We start from the raw sequence: 19,586 nt of genomic DNA on the forward strand, positions 1-19,586 counted from the left end.
TATGTGCAGCTGTTGGGCTTCATGACGGCCACGATGGAGGTAGTGTCCTGGGCCATATGAGACCACTACAGCATTCCCTGCTGCGGCGGTGGACTCCAGTGTCAGAGGATTACACTGTACGCCTTCCCTTGGATCCAGCGGTGCGCACGGCGCTGAGTTGGTGGCTGAGGCCAGACATGCTGTCCGCAGGAATGCCTCTCACGACCCCGGAGTGGGTTGTCGTCACAACGGACGCCTGTTTGACGGGCTGGGGAGCCCACTGCCTGGGAAGGACAGCGCAGGGGCTCTGGTCTCCTGCAGAGGCGAAGTGGTCTATCAACCTCCTGGAAATCCGAGCCATTCGGTTGGCGCTTCTAGAGTTTCTCCCGGTTCTGGTACTGAGGCCAGTACGGGTCCTGTCAGACAATGCCACAGCCGTGGCCTATGTCAATCGCCAGGGTGGTACCAGGAGTGCCCCTAGCCAAGGAGGCCATGCAGCTATGCATGTGGGCGGAAGCGAATCTGGACCAGCTGTCGGCGGCCCACATTGCGGGAGTCATGAATGTCAAGGCGGACTTTCTCAGTCGCCATACCTTGGATCCCGGAGAGTGGCAGCTGTCTGCTCGGGCGTTCTTGGACATCATGAAGCGCTGGGGTCAGCCGAGCCTGGATCTGATGGCGTCCTCGGCCAATTGCCAAGTGCCGCGTTTTTTCAGCAGAGGACGGGGACCCTCAGTCTCTGGGAGTCGATGCTGTTCTCCAGCAGTGGCCGGCACAGGAGCTGCTCTACGTGTTCCCGCCCTGGCCCATGATGGGGCAGGGTTCTAGGCCGGATGGCAAAGCATCCGGGCCGGGTAATCCTGGTGGGTCCGGATTGGCCCAGACGTCCCTGGTATGCGGACTTGATCAGACTCGCAGTGGACGGCCCTCTGAGGCTGCCTCTTGCCTCAGGGTCCCGTGGTGATGGAGGATCCCTCCCCCTTTGGTCTTACGGCCTGGCTCTTGAGCGAAAGCAGCTGAGGAAGAAAAGCTTCTCTGTAACCTTGGAGGATGTAATGGGTCAGTTCAGCAAGCTGAAGAGTAGTAAATCACCGGGACCTGATGGTATTCATCCCAGAGTATTAATAGAACTAAAAAATGAACTTGCGGAGCTACTGTTAGAAATATGCAATCTGTCCCTAAAATCGAGTGTAGTACCGGAAGACTGGAGGGTAGCCAATGTTACTCCGATTTTTAAGAAGGGTTCCAGAGGAGATCCGGGAAATTATAGACCGGTGAGTCTGACGTCGGTGCCGGGCAAGATGGTGGAGGCTATTATTAAGAATAAAATTGCAGAGCATATACAAAAACATGGACTGATGAGACAAAGTCAGCACGGATTTAGTGAAGGGAAGTCTTGCCTCACCAATCTAATGCATTTTTTTGAGGGGGTAAGCAAACATGTGGACAATGGGGAGCCGGTTGATATTGTATATCTGGATTTTCAGAAGGCGTTTGACAAAGTGCCGCACGAAAGACTCCTGAAGAAATTGCAGAGTCATGGAATCGGAGGTAGGGTATTATTATGGATTAAGAACTGGTTGAAAGATAGGAAGCAGAGAGTAGGATTGCGTGGCCAGTATTCTCAGTGGAGGAGGGTAGTTAGTGGGGTCCCGCAGGGGTCTGTGCTGGGTCCGTTGCTTTTTAATGTATTTATAAATGACCTAGAGATGGGAATAACTAGTGAGGTAATTAAATTCGCCGATGACACAAAATTATTCAGGGTCGTCAAGTCGCAGGAGGAATGTGAACGATTACAGGAGGACCTTGCGAGACTTGGAGAATGGGCGTGCAAGTGGCAGATGAAGTTCAATGTTGACAAGTGCAAAGTGATGCATGTGGGTAAGAGGAACCCGAATTATAGCTACGTCTTGCAAGGTTCCGCGTTAGGAGTTACGGATCAAGAAAGGGATCTGGGTGTCGTCGTCGATGATACGCTGAAACCTTCTGCTCAGTGTGCTGCTGCGGCTAGGAAAGCGAATAGAATGTTGGGTGTTATTAGGAAGGGTATGGAGTCCAGGTGTGCGGATGTTATAATGCCGTTGTATCGCTCCATGGTGCGACCGCACCTGGAGTATTGTGTTCAGTACTGGTCTCCGTATCTCAAAAAAGATATAGTAGAATTGGAAAAGGTACAGCGAAGGGCGACGAAAATGATAGTGGGGATGGGACGACTTTCCTATGAAGAGAGGCTGAGAAGGCTAGGGCTTTTCAGCTTGGAGAAGAGACGGCTGAGGGGAGATATGATAGAAGTGTATAAAATAATGAGTGGAATGGATCGGGTGGATGTGAAGCGACTGTTCACGCTATCCAAAATACTAGGACTAGAGGGCATGAGTTGAAGCTACAGTGTGGTAAATTTAAAACGAATCGGAGAAAATTTTTCTTCACCCAACGTGTAATTAGACTCTGGAATTCGTTGCCGGAGAACGTGGTACGGGCGGTTAGCTTGACGGAGTTTAAAAAGGGGTTAGATAGATTCCTAAAGGACAAGTCCATAGACCGCTATTAAATGGACTTGGAAAAATTCCGCATTTTTAGGTATAACTTGTCTGGAATGTTTTTACGTTTGGGGAGCGTGCCAGGTGCCCTTGACCTGGATTGGCCACTGTCGGTGACAGGATGCTGGGCTAGATGGACCTTTGGTCTTTCCCAGTATGGCACTACTTATGTACTTATGTACTTATGACAAGGTCATCGCCACTATGCTGAGAGCGAGGAAGCGCTCTACTTCTACTACTTATGCCAGGATTTGGCGTACCTTTGCATTGTGGTGCAAGACAGGCTCTCTATCGCCCTTCACTGCTCCAATATCTTCAGTGTTGGCATTCCTGCAAGAGGGTCTGGAGAAAGGCCTGTCCCTCAGCTCACTGAAAGTCCAGGTGGCGGCTCTAGCTTGCTTCAGGGGCCGCCTGAAGAGTGCTTCTTTGGCGTCGCAGCCGGATGTGGTGCGTTTTCTCAAAGGAGTTAATCACCTGCGCCCTCCTCCTCACTCGATGGTGCCTACGTGGAGTCTCAACCTGGTGCTACGGGCCTTGCAGAAGCCACCCTTTGAACCCTTGTCAAGGGCATCGCTGAAAGACCTGACGTTGAAAGCGGTCTTTTTGGTGGCTATCACTTCAGCCAGAAGAGTTTCTGAGCTCCAGGCACTCTCGTGTCGAGAGCCATTCCTGCGGTTCACTGAAGCAGGAGTGTCACTTCGCCCAGTACCTTCCTTCCTGCCCAAGATTGTTTCTCGCTTCCATGTGAATCAGCAGCTCTGTCTACCCTCCTTTCGTAGGGAGGACTACCCAGAGGAGTACCCTGCTCTCAAATGTCTGGATGTTAGACGAGTCATCATCAGATACTTGGAAGTGACCAATGATTTCCGGAAATCAGATCACCTGTTCGTGCTGTTTGTAGGCCCTCGTAAGGGTTTGCAGGCATCCAAGCCTACAGTGGCACGGTGGGTCAAGGAGACAATTGCGGCGGCTTATGTGGCCGCAGGGAAGGTGCCACCTATCCAGCTGAAGGCTCATTCAACTAGAGCACAGGCGGCCTCGATGGCAGAGTCCAGGTTCGTCTCCTTGGATGAGATTTGTAAAGCGGCAACTTGGGCATCGGCTCATACCTTCTCAAGACATTACCGCTTGGATGTGGCGGCTCAGGCCGAGGCCCACTGGAGCTTCAGTGTTGCTTTCTGTGATTGCTTTGTCCCGCCCTGGGTTAGTACTGCTTCGGTACATCCCACCAGTCTATGGATTGATATGGATGATGATATGGAAGGTAAAATTATGTATCATACCTGATAATTTTCTTTCCATTAATCATAGCATATCAATCCATAGCCCCTCCCAGATATCTGTGTTGTTTTGTTGTTCTGGTTGTATTTCAGGTTCAAGTTTAATCTTCAGTTCCTGTTCAGGAGGACTTCGTGTTCAAGTTCCTCTACTTGGAGTTTCATCGAGTTGAGACGATTTTGTGTTACAGTGAGCTGCTGCGTTCCTCTCCCCCCATTTTGACGGTGGCTGGATTGATAACTAATTATGGCGGCGCTCCCCCCCCCCCCCCGCTTCGTGCGGTAGTGGGGTAGCTTTGTTTTCCTCCCGCTTCGGCGGTGTTAGGGTCAGCCAGCTCCTCCCGCGGTTGCAGTAGCAGGATAAGCCAGATCCCCCCGCATCGGCGGGTGTGGTGTCCCTCCCCCGCTTTGCGGGGATGAGCTGGACGGATTCCCCCTCCCCCGCTTGTGCGGGGATGAGCTGGGTTGATTCCCCTCCCCCGTTTCAGCAGTAGTGAGCTGGGCAGAGTGTCCCTTCGTGGGTGTAATTCTCTAAGTGCTGAGTCCTGCGGATGGAGCTTTGATATCGACATACTGAGGAGTTTCCGGCAGCACATGACCACATATGGGGAGGCAAAAGGATTGCTCTCTATCTCCACCTGCTGGTAGATGGACACAACCCACCAGTCTATGGATTGATATGCTATGATTAATGGAAAGAAAATTATCAGGTATGATACATAATTTTACCTTCCTGGCCAGATCCAAAGGTCTCTATTCTATCCTCATCCTTCTCGATCTCTCTGTTGCTTTTGACACTGTTGATCACAGCCTACTCCTTGATACGCTGTCCTCACTTGAATTTCAGGGTTCTGTTCTTTCCTGGTTTTCTTCTTATCTCTCCCAGCGTACCTTTAGTGTATACTCGAGTGGATCCTCCTCTACTTCTATCCCACTGTCAGTTGGTGTACCTCAGGGATTTGTCCTGGGACCTCTTCTTTTCTCCATCTATACTTCTTCCCTTGGTACTCTGATCTCATCCCATGGTTTTCAGTATCATCTTTACGTCCAGATCTACCAAGAGGTAGAAATCTCAGCCGAAATCCAGGCCAAAGTATCAGCCTACCTGTCTGACATTGCTGCCTGGATGTCTGAGCGCCATCTGAAACTAAACATGACCACCAACCTCTTCTCCTCCCCCACTCTCTATTCAGCTTGGAGAAGAGACGGCTGAGGGAAGACATGATAGCGGTATATAAAATAATGAGTGGAGTGGAACAGGTGGATGTGAAGCGTCTGTTCACGCTTTCCAAAAATACTAGGACTAGGGGGCATGCGATTAAACTACAGTGTAGTAAATTTAAAACAAATCGGAGAAAATTTTTCTTCACCCAACGTGTAATTAAACTCTGGAATTCATTGCTGGAGAATGTGGTGAAGGCGGTTAGCTTAGCAGAGTTTAAAAAGGGGTTGGACGGTTTCCTAAAGGACAAGTCCATAAACCGCTACTAAACGGACTTGGAAAAATCCAAAATTCCAGGAATAACATGTATAGAATGTTTGTACATTTGGGAAGCTTGCCAGGTGCCCTTGGCCTGGATTGGCCGCTGTCGTGGACAAGATGCTGGGCTCGATGGACCCTTGGTCTTTTCCCAGTATGGCATTACTTATGTACTTATGTACTTAGTTATTTCTGTGGATAACACTCTCATCCTTCCTGTCTCATCAGCTTGCAACCTTGGGGTCATCTTCGACTCCTCCCTCTCCTTCTCTGCACATATTCAGCAGACTGCTAAAACCTGTCGTTTCTTTCTCTATAATATCAGCAAAATTCGCCCTTTCCTTTCTGAGCACACTACCAGAACCCTCATCCACACTCTTATCACCTCTCGCTTAGACTATTGCAACTTGCTTCTTACAGGTCTCCCACTTAGCCATCTCTCTCCCCTTCAATCTGTTCAAAATTCTGCTGCATGACTAATATTTCGCCAGTGTCGTTATGCTCATATTAGCCCTCTCCTCAAGTCACTTCACTGGCTTCCTATCCGTTTCTGCATACAGTTCAAACTCCTCGTATTGACCTATAAGTGCATTCACTGTGCAGCTTGTCAGTACCGCTCCACTCTTATCTCTCCCTACATTCCTCCCCAGGAACTCCGTTCATTGGGTAAATCTCTCTTATTTGCACCCTTCTTGTCCATTGCTAACTCCAGACTCTGTTCCTTTTATCTTGCTGCACCATATGCCTGGAATAGACTTCCTGAGCTTGTACGTCAAGCTCCATCTCTGGCAGTCTTCAAATCTAAGCTAAAAGCCCACCTTTTTGATGCTGTTTTTAACTCCTAACCCTTATTCACTTGTTCAGAAACCCTTATTTTATCATCCTACTACTATTTAACATTTCTATAGCGCTACAAGGCATACGCAGCGCTGTACACCATACACAAAAAAGACAGTCCCTGCTCAAAGAGCTTACAAGCTAGATAAGACAGGTAAACAGACAGAACAATTAAGGGTAAGGGAATAAATAGGTGTGAGGTTAAAGGACAGGGCAAGTGAGTAGTGGTTAGGAGTCAAAAGCAGTGGTAAAGAGGTGGGCTTTAAATTTGGACTTGAAAACGGCCAAAGACGGGGCCTCACTTTAATATTCCCTTATCTCTTGTTTGTCCTGTTTGTCCTAATTAGATTGTAAGCTCTGTTTAGCAGGGACTATCTCTTCTAGTAACTTGTACCTGTGGTTATTCCCTCTTTTGAAGAGTGACAATGTTTTACTGATTGACCACTGGATTGTTTCCTGTTGGAGCTTTCTGTCCTTGAAAGGAATTCTGTGTGGATTTCTGCTCTTTCCACACTCATGGCAACATTTTTTTGAGCACGCCCTGACATCTTGAGAGGGGCCCAGGCAGTGGACACAACAAACCTATGTTTATTTTTTAAAACCCGTTTTTGGGTCAGACATTAGTTTTTCAGTCAGAGCAAAGCCTGCCTCCTTTGATAAGTAAATACCGTGATGATTTATTGTTTCTTTTTGTGTTTATTTCTTGTTTCTTTGGGCCAAATCTTTTTATTAGAAGTTTAGTTTGAAAGTTGTTGAGAGCTGGGAAAGTCCTGCTGTTAACCAGGTGGATAAAGAAGACTGAGGGAGCAAGTGCACAAGCACCAAGGCCCAGGTTCTTTTCTGAGCGGTGTCTGAGTTGGTGCTGTTGGATGACATCACCCATTCATGGCTGACACTTCCTGTTTGTGCATGAAGAAAAACATCAAATCCATAGTATTTATTTATTTGTTACATTTGTATCCCACATTTTCCCACCTATTTGCAGGCTCAATGTGGCATTCACCAAGTCCGGTATGAACAAATAACAAAGTGATCTTGTAATAGAATAAGGTTCATGTGTGGCAGACGCGTTAGAGAATCGTAGAGAGGAAGAGTTGTTTTATGTCCATTGCTAGCTTTGGTTTCATTGTGTTGCAGGGTTCAGGCATTTAAGTTGGGTTGATGGGTATGCCTTTTTGAACAGGTTGGTTTTTAGTGATTTCCGGAAGTTTAGGTGGTCATACGTTGTTTTTACGGCTATCGGTAAAGCGTTCCATAGTTGTGTGCTTATGTAGGAAAAGCTGGATGCATAAGTTGATTTGTATTTGAGTTCTTTGCAGCTTGGGTAGTGGAGATTTAGGTATGTTCGTGTTGATCTTGCTGTATTTATGGTTGGTAGGTCTATGAGGTCTGTCATGTATCCTGGTGCTTCACCATAGATAATTTTATGAACTAGGGTGCAGATTTTGAAAGCAATACGTTCCTTGATTGGGAGCCAGTGCAGATTTTCTCGGAGGGGTTTGGCCTTTTCAGTTCGCGTTTTTCGAAAGATAAGTCCGACTGCCGTGTTTTGGGCATTGCAGTAATATACGTGGCTTAATACCATTGATTGTATCAGGTTGCGAAATATTTCCCTCGGGAAGAATAGTTTCAGGCGTTTGAGTTTCCACATTGAGTGGAACATTTTTTGTTGTTGTAGATTTCACTTGGTTCTCCAGTGAAAGGTCCCGGTTGATTGTAACACCGAGAATTTGCAGGCTGTCTGTGATTGGAAGGGTGCAGCCTGGGGTGTTTGTTTGTGGGTTTGTATGTATTGTATTGGGATGAGATGATGAGACCATGTGTTTTTTCTGTGTTGAGTTTTAGTTGGAATGCATTTGCCCATGAGTTCATGATGTTCAAGCTGAGCTCGATTTCGTTGGTGATTTCTGCCAGGTCATGTTTGTAAGGGATGTATATTGTGAGATGGTCTGCATAGATGAAAGGATTAAGGCCTTGGTTAGATAAGGACTTGGCTAGTGGGGTCATTATTAGGTTGAAAAGGGTCGGTGATAATGGTGATCCTTGAGGTACTCTGTAGCCTGCTTTGCACGGTGATGATATGTTTGAGCTTGATTTCACTTGATATGTTCTGGTGGTTAGGAAGCCCTTGATCCAGTTAAGTATGTTTCCGCCAATCCCAAAGTAATCTAGGAGTCTTAGTAGTATTTTATGGTTTACCATGTCAAACATACTGGACATGTCAAATTGGAGGAGAAGTATGCTTTTACCTGTTGTTATTTTCTGCTTGAATTTGGCTAGGAGAGTAATTAGTACTGTTCCAGTGCTATGTAGGGGGCGGAAAATAAAAAGATCAAATAATATAGCAAATCAACCTAAAGCAGGAAGTCCCATAACATTTATGTTTATAACTGCATTTCTTCAGATTTTTGGCAAAATGTCATATAGTTTTTGTCTGCCCTTAAAGCTGAGCGATAGGGTGTTCCACTCGACCGTTGCTCAGCAATCCATATGTGTATTCCCAAGGTGATGATAATAGTATTAATAATACAGTATCATCTGCATAAGGTATTAATGAACGAACAAAACTTTTTCAAAAGGCGGGAAAGCAATAGAGCTAAAGAACATGACATGTAGCTGTGAGGAGATATTTAAAAGCCTCTTCAGAAAGTACTTTTTCATGGAAAGGATGATGGATGCCTGGAATGCCCTCCTAGTAGAAGTGGTGCAGAAGAAGAGTGTGACAGTTGAAAAAGGTGTGGGATAAACACAGAGGATGGAATGAAAGCAAACCTTAACTGATCTTCATACTTCTGAATAAAACATAGAGGGTCGTATCCCGCATGCAGTGGTAGATACAATCCTAAACAATGACATAGAGGGAGTAGCCTGTAGGATCAGCAGGTGCAACCCCAAATCATCGCACAGAGATGTGATGTGCACAGAGTGGCAGGTACAATGCTACCTTTCTTATACTGAGCAGACTAGGTAGATCAGGCTGGTCTTTATATGCTGTAATTTGATGTAACTGTTACTGTAAAATGCTCTTCTCTTTCTACTAGAGTTTATCTGTTTAGGTCCTTAAATTTGTCATATTTTGTGAAGCAAGTTGTTGAGAAATCCTGAGTTCAGGGTCAGTCTGTGCGATCAGTGATGAGCTTTCTGATATGAGGTGACAACAGTTTTATTTTTAAGTTTTCTTTTACTTGAATAATAATAAACATCCCTGTTGCTCCAGTGATTGGATAAAGTTTTGTGTCCTGGTTGCCCACATTATTTGATAAATGCTTGTCATCTGGCATGTAGGTGATAATGGCCACAAACAGGATCGATATCCTGGACTCTGCACTCTTACGGCCAGGAAGAATTGACAGGAAGATAGAGTTTCCCCCTCCAAATGAAGAGGTGAGTGACCACTGGAGGAATTACTTAAGGTTTGTGCATATGGCTCTCCAGCTGAGCTAGAAATCTGTAGCTGTACAGAATCAACAACTGGTAACATGGAGGAGGAGGAGGGAAGTTGCACTCACAGGGGTCTGTTTTGCATAGGTAGTTTTATTTCTCACCATCTTGTGGGGTCCAAGGCTTGCTTACAATTTGTAAATTGTATGTTTTGAGGTTTATCTGTGAGTCTGGTTAATGTTATAGGATACATACATCCCTTTAGTATTTGTATAGCATTAGGATGTCAAATATTAACCCTCTTGGTTTCTGAGCAGCCGTTGCTTAATACGTTTGTTTGCGGTCTTTAGGCACGTCTGGACATTTTGAAGATCCATTCTCGGAAGATGAACCTCACACGCGGTATAAACCTGCGTAAAATTGCTGAACTGATGCCAGGAGCATCAGGAGCAGAGGTGAAGGTAAGCAAACAGAATTGTCATTGTATACATAGGGGGAGCAGATGATCAAAAAATGTCTGAGTGGCTTTTACAATAGAATGATTAAAATTGAGGGAAATGTATTAAGTGATTGTGAGGGAAAAAAGGAAGAACTACAATCGTAATAGAAAACGGGAAGAAAGGGAAACACTAGAGGGAGGGGAATTTGTGTCTTCCTGAACAACATCAGTGTCGGATGCTTGAAAATAAAAAAGTAACTAGCTGTATGTATCCAAAAATCTGTTTTAAATCTGGTTAGAGAGGGCGACAATTGCAGGTGAAGTGGTAATTTATTCCATAGCTCACGGCTAGAGAAAATAGATTGTCTTGTGTCTAAACGAAGTGTTCATAAGGGACAGTACGGGGTTAGAAGTCGAGAGAGATAAGCTGGTTCACCTGAGGAATGGATTTTGTAAATGAGAAGCAGTATTTTGTAAATTATACGATGGGTCAGGGACTACCAGTGCGCTTGTACTACTATGGATTTACAGCCTGCTTCACTAACACAGACTACTCAATAATTACCGTGGATTCTTTTGGATTCGTATTAGGTAAATGAGACCTTTATTAGAGGTGCTAAAATCTACAATGATCAAGATATATATATATATATATATATATATACACACACACACACACAATGATTAAATCATCTAACTAAAAGAAAGCTATAAGACAGATATATACATATTATACATACAACATCACTGGTCAGGAATTTCAGGCCCTTATCTCATCAGCTGGGAGGCCCGTTGCAACGAAAGCCTGAAGTCTCCTTATGACCAGGAACAAGTCCTCTGCGCGATGCCTACCCACAGATGAGCCTCAAAACTCTGCTGCAACAAGCCCCCCTTTTATAAGGCTTAGAACTCATATTCAGAGCTAAGGAAAATCACAGAGTGCTTCTCTGTTTAGGTAAACAAGCCATACAATCCAGAGGTGGCCGGTTCAAATCCCACTGCTGCTCCTTGTGATCTTGGGCAAGTCACTTAACCCTTCATTGCCTCAGGTACAAACTTAGATTGTGAGCCCTCCTGGGACAGAGAAATATCCAGAGTACCTGAATGTAATTCACCTTGAGCTGCTACTGAAAAAGGTGTGAGCAAAATCTAAATTTTGGAGTGGAGGAGTAGCCTAGTGGTTAGTGTAGTGGACTCTGATCCTGGGGAACTGGGTTCGATTCCCACTGCAGCTCCTTGTGACTCTTGGCAAGTCACTTAACCCTCCATTGTCCCAGGTACAAATAAGTACCTGTATATAATATATAAACCGCTTTGATTGTAGTTGGAAAAACCACAGAAAGGCAGTATATAAGTCCCGTTCCCTAAATAAATAAATACTATGTGAACGTGGTCACATGTTTTCCAAGTCCAGGCTGAACTCCGAAAACAAGCACCATCCTCCTCTTCACATACCAAATTAATTAGAGCTGTGTCTTATCTTCTGCATTCCAACTTATTTTCACACAAAGTTAAAGAATCATTTTTAAACAGAATTACTTCTAATCAACAATACAGACCCCGAGTGCACTGGTCGGTCAAGACAGAGTTGAAAACAGTCTTTAAAATTCACTTTTGTTACATTCGGTCTTTGATTTTCAACTCTGTCTAAACGACAGTCAATACATAAGTCATTCCAAAATCAGGTAAGACAACCAAAAAAGAAACAAGACATTATACAAATGGATAATATACTGAGCACTGTTTTGAACAAACATACTAAAATTAGTAGGAAGTATGTTCAAGGACAAATAGTAATAATGCTGCCCACTAATAACTAACAAAAATTCAGTATTACAAATAATACACACTGCTTAGTTACTTTAAACTATACAATTTCCCCAGAACAAGAGAGGTCAGTGCACAAAGCAGTATTTGAAATTATTAACCAGGTTGTGGAAGGAACCCACCGGTGAAATTCACCTCCACAATTGTTCAGAGTTAGTCATCTTCAGCCTTATTCCTGATCTGCCGAACGCCTCTAGAGGAAATCTCGCACCCATACTGACTTCATTCATTACAAATTCATGCTATCCTCCTTCCAGTCCTCCCTATTCCTTGACAAACAGGACTATTACACCCAATTGACTAATTCTTTCGGCTCCAACCCTCGTCATCTCTTCGCCACCCTTACCTTCCTCCTCAAAGTGCCCTCTGCTCCCACCCCGCCTCACTCTCTCCTCAATCACTAGCTGACTACTTCCGTGACAAGGTGCAGAAGATCAACCTCGAATTCACTACCATGCCACCTCCTCCTCTTCACCCTTTAACCCACTCCCTCAACCAACCAACCCAGGCCTCCTTCTCCTCTTTTCCTGATATCACCGAGGAGGAAACCGCCCACCTTCTTTCCTCCTCAAAATGCACGACCTGTTCCTCTGATCCCATCCCCACCAACTTACTAAACACCATCTCTCCTACTGTCACCACCCCACCCCCCCCCCCATCTGTCATATCCTCAGCCTCTCTCTCTCCACTGCAACTGTCCCTGACACCTTCAAGCATGCTGTAGTCACACCACTTCTCAAAAAACCATCACTAGACCCTACCTGTCCTTCCAACTACCGCCCTATCTCCCTCCTACCCTCCTCTCATGCCATCCTCGATCTGCTTCAATCCGGTTTTCGCCCTCTACAATCGACAGAAACGGCACTCACTAAAGTCTGTAATGACCTGTTCTTTGCCAAATCCAAAGGTCACTTACTCCATCCTCATCCTCCTCGACCTATCCGCCGCTTTTGACACTGTCAATCATAATTTACTTCTTGCTGCACTATCCTCATTTGGGTTCCAGGGCTCTGTCCTCTCCTGGTTCTCCTCTTCTCTCCCACCGTACCTTCAGAGTACATTCTCATGGATCTTCCTCCACCCCCATCCCGCTCTCTGTTGGAGTTCCTCAGGGATCTGTCCTTGGACTCCTTCTATTTTCAATCCACACCTCTTCCCTGGGATCGCTGATCTCATCTCATGGTTTCCAATACCATCTTTATGCTGACGACACCCAGCTTTACCTCTCCACTGCGGAAACCCAGGCCAAAGTATCAGCCTGCTTATCCGACGTTGCTGCCTGGTGTCCAACCGCCACCTGAAACTGAACATGGCCAAGACCGAGCTCATTGTCTTTCCTCCCAAACCCACTTCTCCTCTCCCTCCACTCTCTATTTCAGTCAACAACACCCTCATCCTCCCCATCTCATCTGCCCGCAACCTTGGAGTCATCTTCGACTCCTCCCTCTCTTTCTCTGCCCATATATAGCAGACAGCCAAGACCTGTCGCTTCTTTCTCTATAACATCAGCAAATTCGCCCCTTCCTCTCCGAGCACACCACCCGTACTCTCATTCACTCTCTCATCACCTCTCGCCTTGACTACTGCAACCTACTCCTCACTGGCCTCCCACTTAACCATCTATCCCCCCCTTCAATCCGTTCAGAACTCTGCTGCCTGTCTTATCTTCCGCCTAGACCGATATGCTCATATCACCCCTCTCCTCAAGTCACTTCACTGGCTTCTGATCAGGTACCGCATACAGTTCAAGCTTCTCCTACTAACCTACAAATGCACTCAATCTGCAGCCCCTCATTACCTCTCTACCCTCATCTCCCCTTACGCTCCTACCCGTAACCTCCGCTCACAGGACAAATCCCTCCTCTCAGTACCCTTCTCCACCACCGCCAACTCCAGGCTTCGTCCTTTCTGCCTCGCCTCACCCTATTCTTGGAATAAACTCCCTGAGCCCATACGCCAGGCCCTCTCCCTGCCCATCTTCAAATCCTTGCTCAAAGCCCACCTCTTCAATGTCGCTTTCGGCACCTAACCATTGTACCTCTATTCAGGAAATCTAGACTGCCCCCAATTTGATTGACTGCACTTTTTTGTCCTTTAGATTGTAAGCTCCTTTGAGCAGGGACTGTCCTTATCTGTTAGATTGTACAACGCTGGATAACCCTGGTAGCGCTTTAGAAATGTTAGTAGAAATGTTAAATAGTAGTAGTAATACCACGATCTGTTGCCCACCTGTAAGTGGCCTTTCTTCCCAGGTGTTCACATTTTTGGTGCAACCATTTCGCCAAACCTGAGCAATTATCTGACTCTTCCATAGTTTTCCACCTTGAGGGGTGTGATTTAACTTTATTCACCAGCCACTGCGCTGTAGAGATGTTCTAGAGTATCACCCTTGCAATAAGCATCTATATAAAAAACAACATTTGTATTTTACACAATTCCAAATACCTTGCCACAATTCTCAGCCCCACAAATCCTTGATATTAATTTTCCAGTTGTTTTATACCAAGTAGGTAGCCACATGGCTAATCCATTTGCCACAGACCATGTCATTGCCCAAAATTCTCAGTTTTCAAAGCCGTATAGGCAGCATATAACTCTGCATATTGACTACTTCCTCCTTCTCTACTACATTCTAATGAACTTTGTATTTTTGGATTGTAGGCTATCACTTTCCAAATTTTTTTTTCCTCCAGCATACTTAGCAGAACCATCTGTAAACCACGCATGTTGCTTCTCCTCATTAATTAATTGATCATAGGCTTTTCCCCACCTGACTGTGCTCTCCACCCGTTCCAGGGGTTCTAGCTCAGTTTATCCTGTTTAGCTGTTTCTCAAAAGGAGTATATATTTTTTTCTAGTTCTAAAAAACCTACGCCTCTAAAACCCCAGTGTTAACCTGATTCCTTTATTTTTGCCAAAAGCTCTAATTAACATAATTTTCATTCACTGAGACACTTAATTCTACTTCTAGTTGCACTGGCCACAGATCTGGAATAATCCGTATTGTCTTCTCAAAAGCCTGTTTAAAAAAAACCCTGTTGCTCTTCTCCCTTCACTCAAGATCATTTTTTCCCCTAATATGCATTAATTGCAAAAGCTGAGTAATTAACAAATTCCAATGCCTAAAAGTTTCACTGCCTGAAACTTTTATGTCCTTGTATCTTATATGTGCAATTAATGACTCCAAATGAGTCTAAACATAATTTTAAATCATGATATAAATGTACTTTCTTTTTGTTAATTTTCCCTTCCTTCGTTTCTTATATTTATACTGCATCACTCTTACAGTGGAATGCTCAGTTATCATTTAGTAAAGTATTCTGTCAAGCATCTCATTTTAACTGTAAATCACATACCTATCATTCCAATTCAGTACTTTTCCTATGCTGTTTATTTCTGCTCTAACGAGTTTCCAGATAAGCAATACTGTTACATAGTAAATGACAAAGAAAAGAACACAGCGAAGGTGACAAGATGGATGACGCCAAACAAACTTCAACTGGACTCAGAAAAAAGTTCACAGCAAGAGTTTATTCTTAAAAAACTGGACTCGACACGAGTCGTGTTTCGGCCGTTCAGGCCTGCCTCAGGAGTCCCTGTATGGCAAAATGCTATTGGTTCTCATAAGAAGAGTCTTGTGCAAACACTGGATTGCTCTAACACCACCTTAGGAAAATGGAGAAAGAAAACTTCTGAGCTTCTTGATGAGAATGTGAGAGTCACTGTTCTCGAAGCGTGATGGCAGACAAAGACCTGCACGGTCCATCTAGTCTGCCCAACAAGATAAACTCATTTTACATAGTAGTTCCTTCTTCCTTTCTGTTTTAACTTCCTGAGCCGTTACGTCAAGCTCCATCCCTGGCCGCCTTCAAATCCAGGCTAAAGGCCTATCTGTTTGATGCTGCTTTTGACTCCTAACTTGTCACTTGCTCGTAACCTTTATCTTGTTCCTCTCTTCAATAGTCCTGTGTGTCCTATCTGTCTGTCCTACCCTTATCCCTTATTTGTCCTGTCTGTCTGTCTTGATTTAGATTGTAAGCTCTCTTGAGCAGGGACTGTCTTTTCTTCATGTTCAATTGTGAGGCGCTGCGTACGACTGGTAGCGCTATAGAAATGATTTGTAGTAGTAGTAGTAACTAAGACCTTTATTAGAGGTGCTAAAATGTACAATGATTAAGATATATATATCCAATGATTAAATCATCTAACATTTTGCCCGGCACTGATGTCTGTAATTTCCCAGATCTCCTCTGGAACCTTTTTTAAAAATCGGCGTTACATTGGCCACCCTCCAATCTTCCAGTACCACACTTGATTTTAAAGATAAATTACATATTACTAACAATAGCTCCGCAAGCTTATTTTTTAGTTCTATCAGTACTCTGGGATGAATACCATCTGGTCCAGGAGATTTGCTACTCTTCAGTTTGTAGAACTGCCGCATTACATCCTCCAAGTTTACAGAGAATTCATTAAGTTTGTCTGACTTGTCCGCTTCAACTACCATTTCTGGCACCGGTATCCCACCCAAATCTTCCTCGGTGAAGATCGAAGCAAAATTCATTTAATCTCTCCGCTACGGCTTTGTCTTCCCTGATCACCCCTTTTACTCCTCGGTCATCTAGCGGTCCAACCGATTCTTTTGCCGGCTTCCTGCTTTTAATAAACCTAAAAAATGTTTTACTGTGTGTTTTGGCCTCCAACGCAATCTTTTTTTTTATTTTTTTTTTTTTAAGTCCCTCTTAGCCTTCCTTATCAGTGCTTTGCATTTGACTTGACATTCCTTACGCTGTTTCTTATTATTTTCAGTCGGTTCCTTCCATTTTCTGAAGCTAAATCAGAAAGAAGAATCGGAAAGAAGTAGAGAGATTGTGGATGCTTTCCAAAGTGCTCTGCTCAGACAAATGGTGACTGAACACACGAGGGCGGGAGCGATGTTGGAGAGTGTCACATGTGATATATAGATCAATGAAAAATTCCTACTTTAATGCATTTTGAAGACTGTCTTGCAAAAGTCTGCAAACCATTGTACATTTTGTAATGTACAATGGCTTGAAGACTTTTGCAAGACAGTGTACACACAGAATAAAAGACTGGCAGCATTAGAGGGATATACAGCTAAGTTGTTACAGGTAACATGAGTTCTCCACAGACAGCAGGGAAATATACCCATACTTACTGGGGATGTCAGCGACAGAGCCACAGTGCAAGAGCTCAGAACAAGGCAGTACGCATACTGTCAGTCAACGTGACAGTAGTGAATCTCCAGGGTGGAACGAAAAACCGGCATGTGGCAGAGTGCTCATGGACTGAGCAGAATGGCACCTGCTGGAGCTACCTACGGCACACATAGCTGGCGTAGAAAATGTCCAGTCAAGACTACCTAAACAGAAACACTGGGTTCTTCAATAGTAGAACTAGCCAAGATGGGCCCGGTATGTGGACCTGACGAGACTGTCAGTGGAAGACTGTTACTGCTGCCCAAGGAGAAAGGAGGGTTTTAGATTTGTTAGGAACTGGGCAACATTCTGGGGAAGGGGGAGCCTATTCCTAAAAGATGGGCTCCACCTTACCCAGGGTGGGACCAGGCTGCTGGCATCGGCATTTAAAAAGTAGAGCAGCTTTTAAACTAGAAACTGGGTGAAGACTGACAGTCGCTCAAAAGCGCATGGTTCGGGATAAGGTATCTTTCAAAGACATCAAAAAAGGGAAGATAGGGTACCCTGATAGTGAGGTTGCAAAGAGACCAAAGTAGATCATGTGTCCTTAAATAAAAATCAGACACACGATTGCAAATTAATACTGTCAAGTACTGAGCATGATGTAAATAGGAACAACAAACATAGTTTGAAATGTCTATATGCGAATGCCAGAAGCCTAAGAAATAACTACTACTATTACTACTACTTATTTCTAAAGCGCTGTACACTTGAATATGAAGAGACAGTCCCTGCTCGACAGAGCTTACAATCTAATTAGGACAAACAAGAGATAAGGGAATGTTAAAGTGAGGATGATAAAATAAGGGTTCTGAACAAGTGAATAAGGGTTAGGAGTTAAAAGCAGAATCAAAAAGGTGGGCTTTTAGCTTAGATTTGAAGACTGCCAGAGATGGAGCTTGACGTACCGGCTAAGGAAGTCTATTCCAGGCATAAGGTGCAGCAAGATAAAAGGAATGGAGTCTGGAGTTAGCAGTGGAGGAGAAAGGTGCAGATAAGAGAGATTTACCCAGTGAACGGAGTTCCCGGGGAGGAATGTAGGGAGAGATGAGAGTGGAGGAGCTGCAGAGTGAATGCACTTATAGGTCAATAAGAGGAGTTTGAACTGTATGCGGAAACGGATAGGAAGCCAGTGAAGTGACTTGAGGAGAGGGCTAATATGAGCATAACGACACTGGCGGAATATTAGTCATGCAGCAGAATTTTGAACAGATTGAAAAGGAGAGAGATGGCTAAGTGGGAGACCTGTGAGAAGCAAGTTGCTATAGTCTAAGCGAGATGGGAGAGTTAGAATATATTGCACTAAATGAAAAATTAGATATAATAGGCATCTCTGAGACCTGGTGGAAGGAGGATAATCAGTGGGACACTGTCATAATGGGGTACAAATTATATCGTGGTGATAGGGGAGATCGAATTGGTGGAGGGGTAGCATTGTATGTTAAGGAGAGCCTTGAATCAAAAAGATTGAAAATTCTGCAGGAAACAAAACACTTCTTGGAATCCCTATGGATTGAAATTCCATGTGTAAAGGGAAAAAGAATAGTGATGGGAGTGTACTACCGTCCGCCTGGCCAGGATAAATAGACGGATGCAGAAATGTTAAAGGAAATTAGGGACACAAACAAACAGGCAACACAATAATAATAGGTGATTTCAATTACCCCGATATTGACTGGGTAAATGTAACATTGGGGCATGCTAGGGAGGTAAAATTCCTTGATGAAATCAAGGACAGCTTTATGGAGCAGCTGGTACAGGAGCCGACGAGAGAAGGAAAAATTCTAGACCTAGTCCTTAGTGGAGCACATGATCTGGTGCGGGAGGTAATGGTGCTGGGGCTGCTTGATAACAGTGATCATAATATGATCAGATTTGATATTAGCTTTGAAGTATATATAGGAAATCAAATATGTTAGCGTTTAACTTTAAAAAAAGGAGACTATGATAAAATGAGAAGAACGGTGAAAAGAAAACTTAGAGGAGCGACTGCGAGGGTCAAAAATTTACATCAGGCGTGGATGCTGTTCAAAAACACCATCCTGAAAGTCCAGGCCAAATATATTCCGCATATTAAAAAAGGACAGCCGGCACGGTAAAAAAGTGAGGTGAAGGAAGCTGCAGTGTTGTCTTATAATATTAGCTTGTGATACTAACCCTCATGCTTTTTATTATCATGTTTACCAAAGATCCTTCCATAATTCTGTCTATTTTATTATATATTTCCACTATTCATTGTAAGCCTCGTCCTCTCTATTCCTCTACTTCCCCCTTACTCCTTACTCTTCTCTTGTGCCCTATGGAATGCCTGCTCCATCTGCAATAAACTTCCCTACATTTACGACCTCTTCATTTCTCGTTCCCTCCATCTACTTGCCATAACTGAAACTTGGCTCTCCCCTGATGACTCTACTTCTGTTGCAGCCCTTTGCCATGGTGGTTATCTTTTCTCTCATACCCCTCGCCCTGCCGGCCGCGGTGGTGGCGTTGGATTGCTACTCTTTCCCTCTTGCAAATTCCAACCTCTTCTTCCACCCCAGTCTCACTGCTTTTTGTCCTTTTCACTCCTCTTCCTCTCCGACTGGCAGTCATTTATCGACCCCCTGG

General features: G+C 44.5%; 1 protein-coding gene across 1 annotated transcript in view; it reads left to right on the forward strand.

The window, feature by feature from the left end:
* Positions 1 to 19,586, forward strand: part of PSMC5 (proteasome 26S subunit, ATPase 5) — a 152,683-nt gene that overhangs the window by 108,562 nt on the left and 24,535 nt on the right. The window contains exons 9-10 of the mRNA XM_030220618.1: positions 9,399 to 9,497; positions 9,845 to 9,955. Of these exons, the coding sequence (XP_030076478.1) occupies positions 9,399 to 9,497; positions 9,845 to 9,955 (210 nt within the window). The remainder of the gene's footprint in view (positions 1 to 9,398; positions 9,498 to 9,844; positions 9,956 to 19,586) is intronic.

Source organism: Microcaecilia unicolor, chromosome 12 (genome assembly GCF_901765095.1).
Source record: "Microcaecilia unicolor chromosome 12, aMicUni1.1, whole genome shotgun sequence".
Taxonomy (NCBI): Eukaryota; Metazoa; Chordata; class Amphibia; order Gymnophiona; family Siphonopidae; genus Microcaecilia; species Microcaecilia unicolor.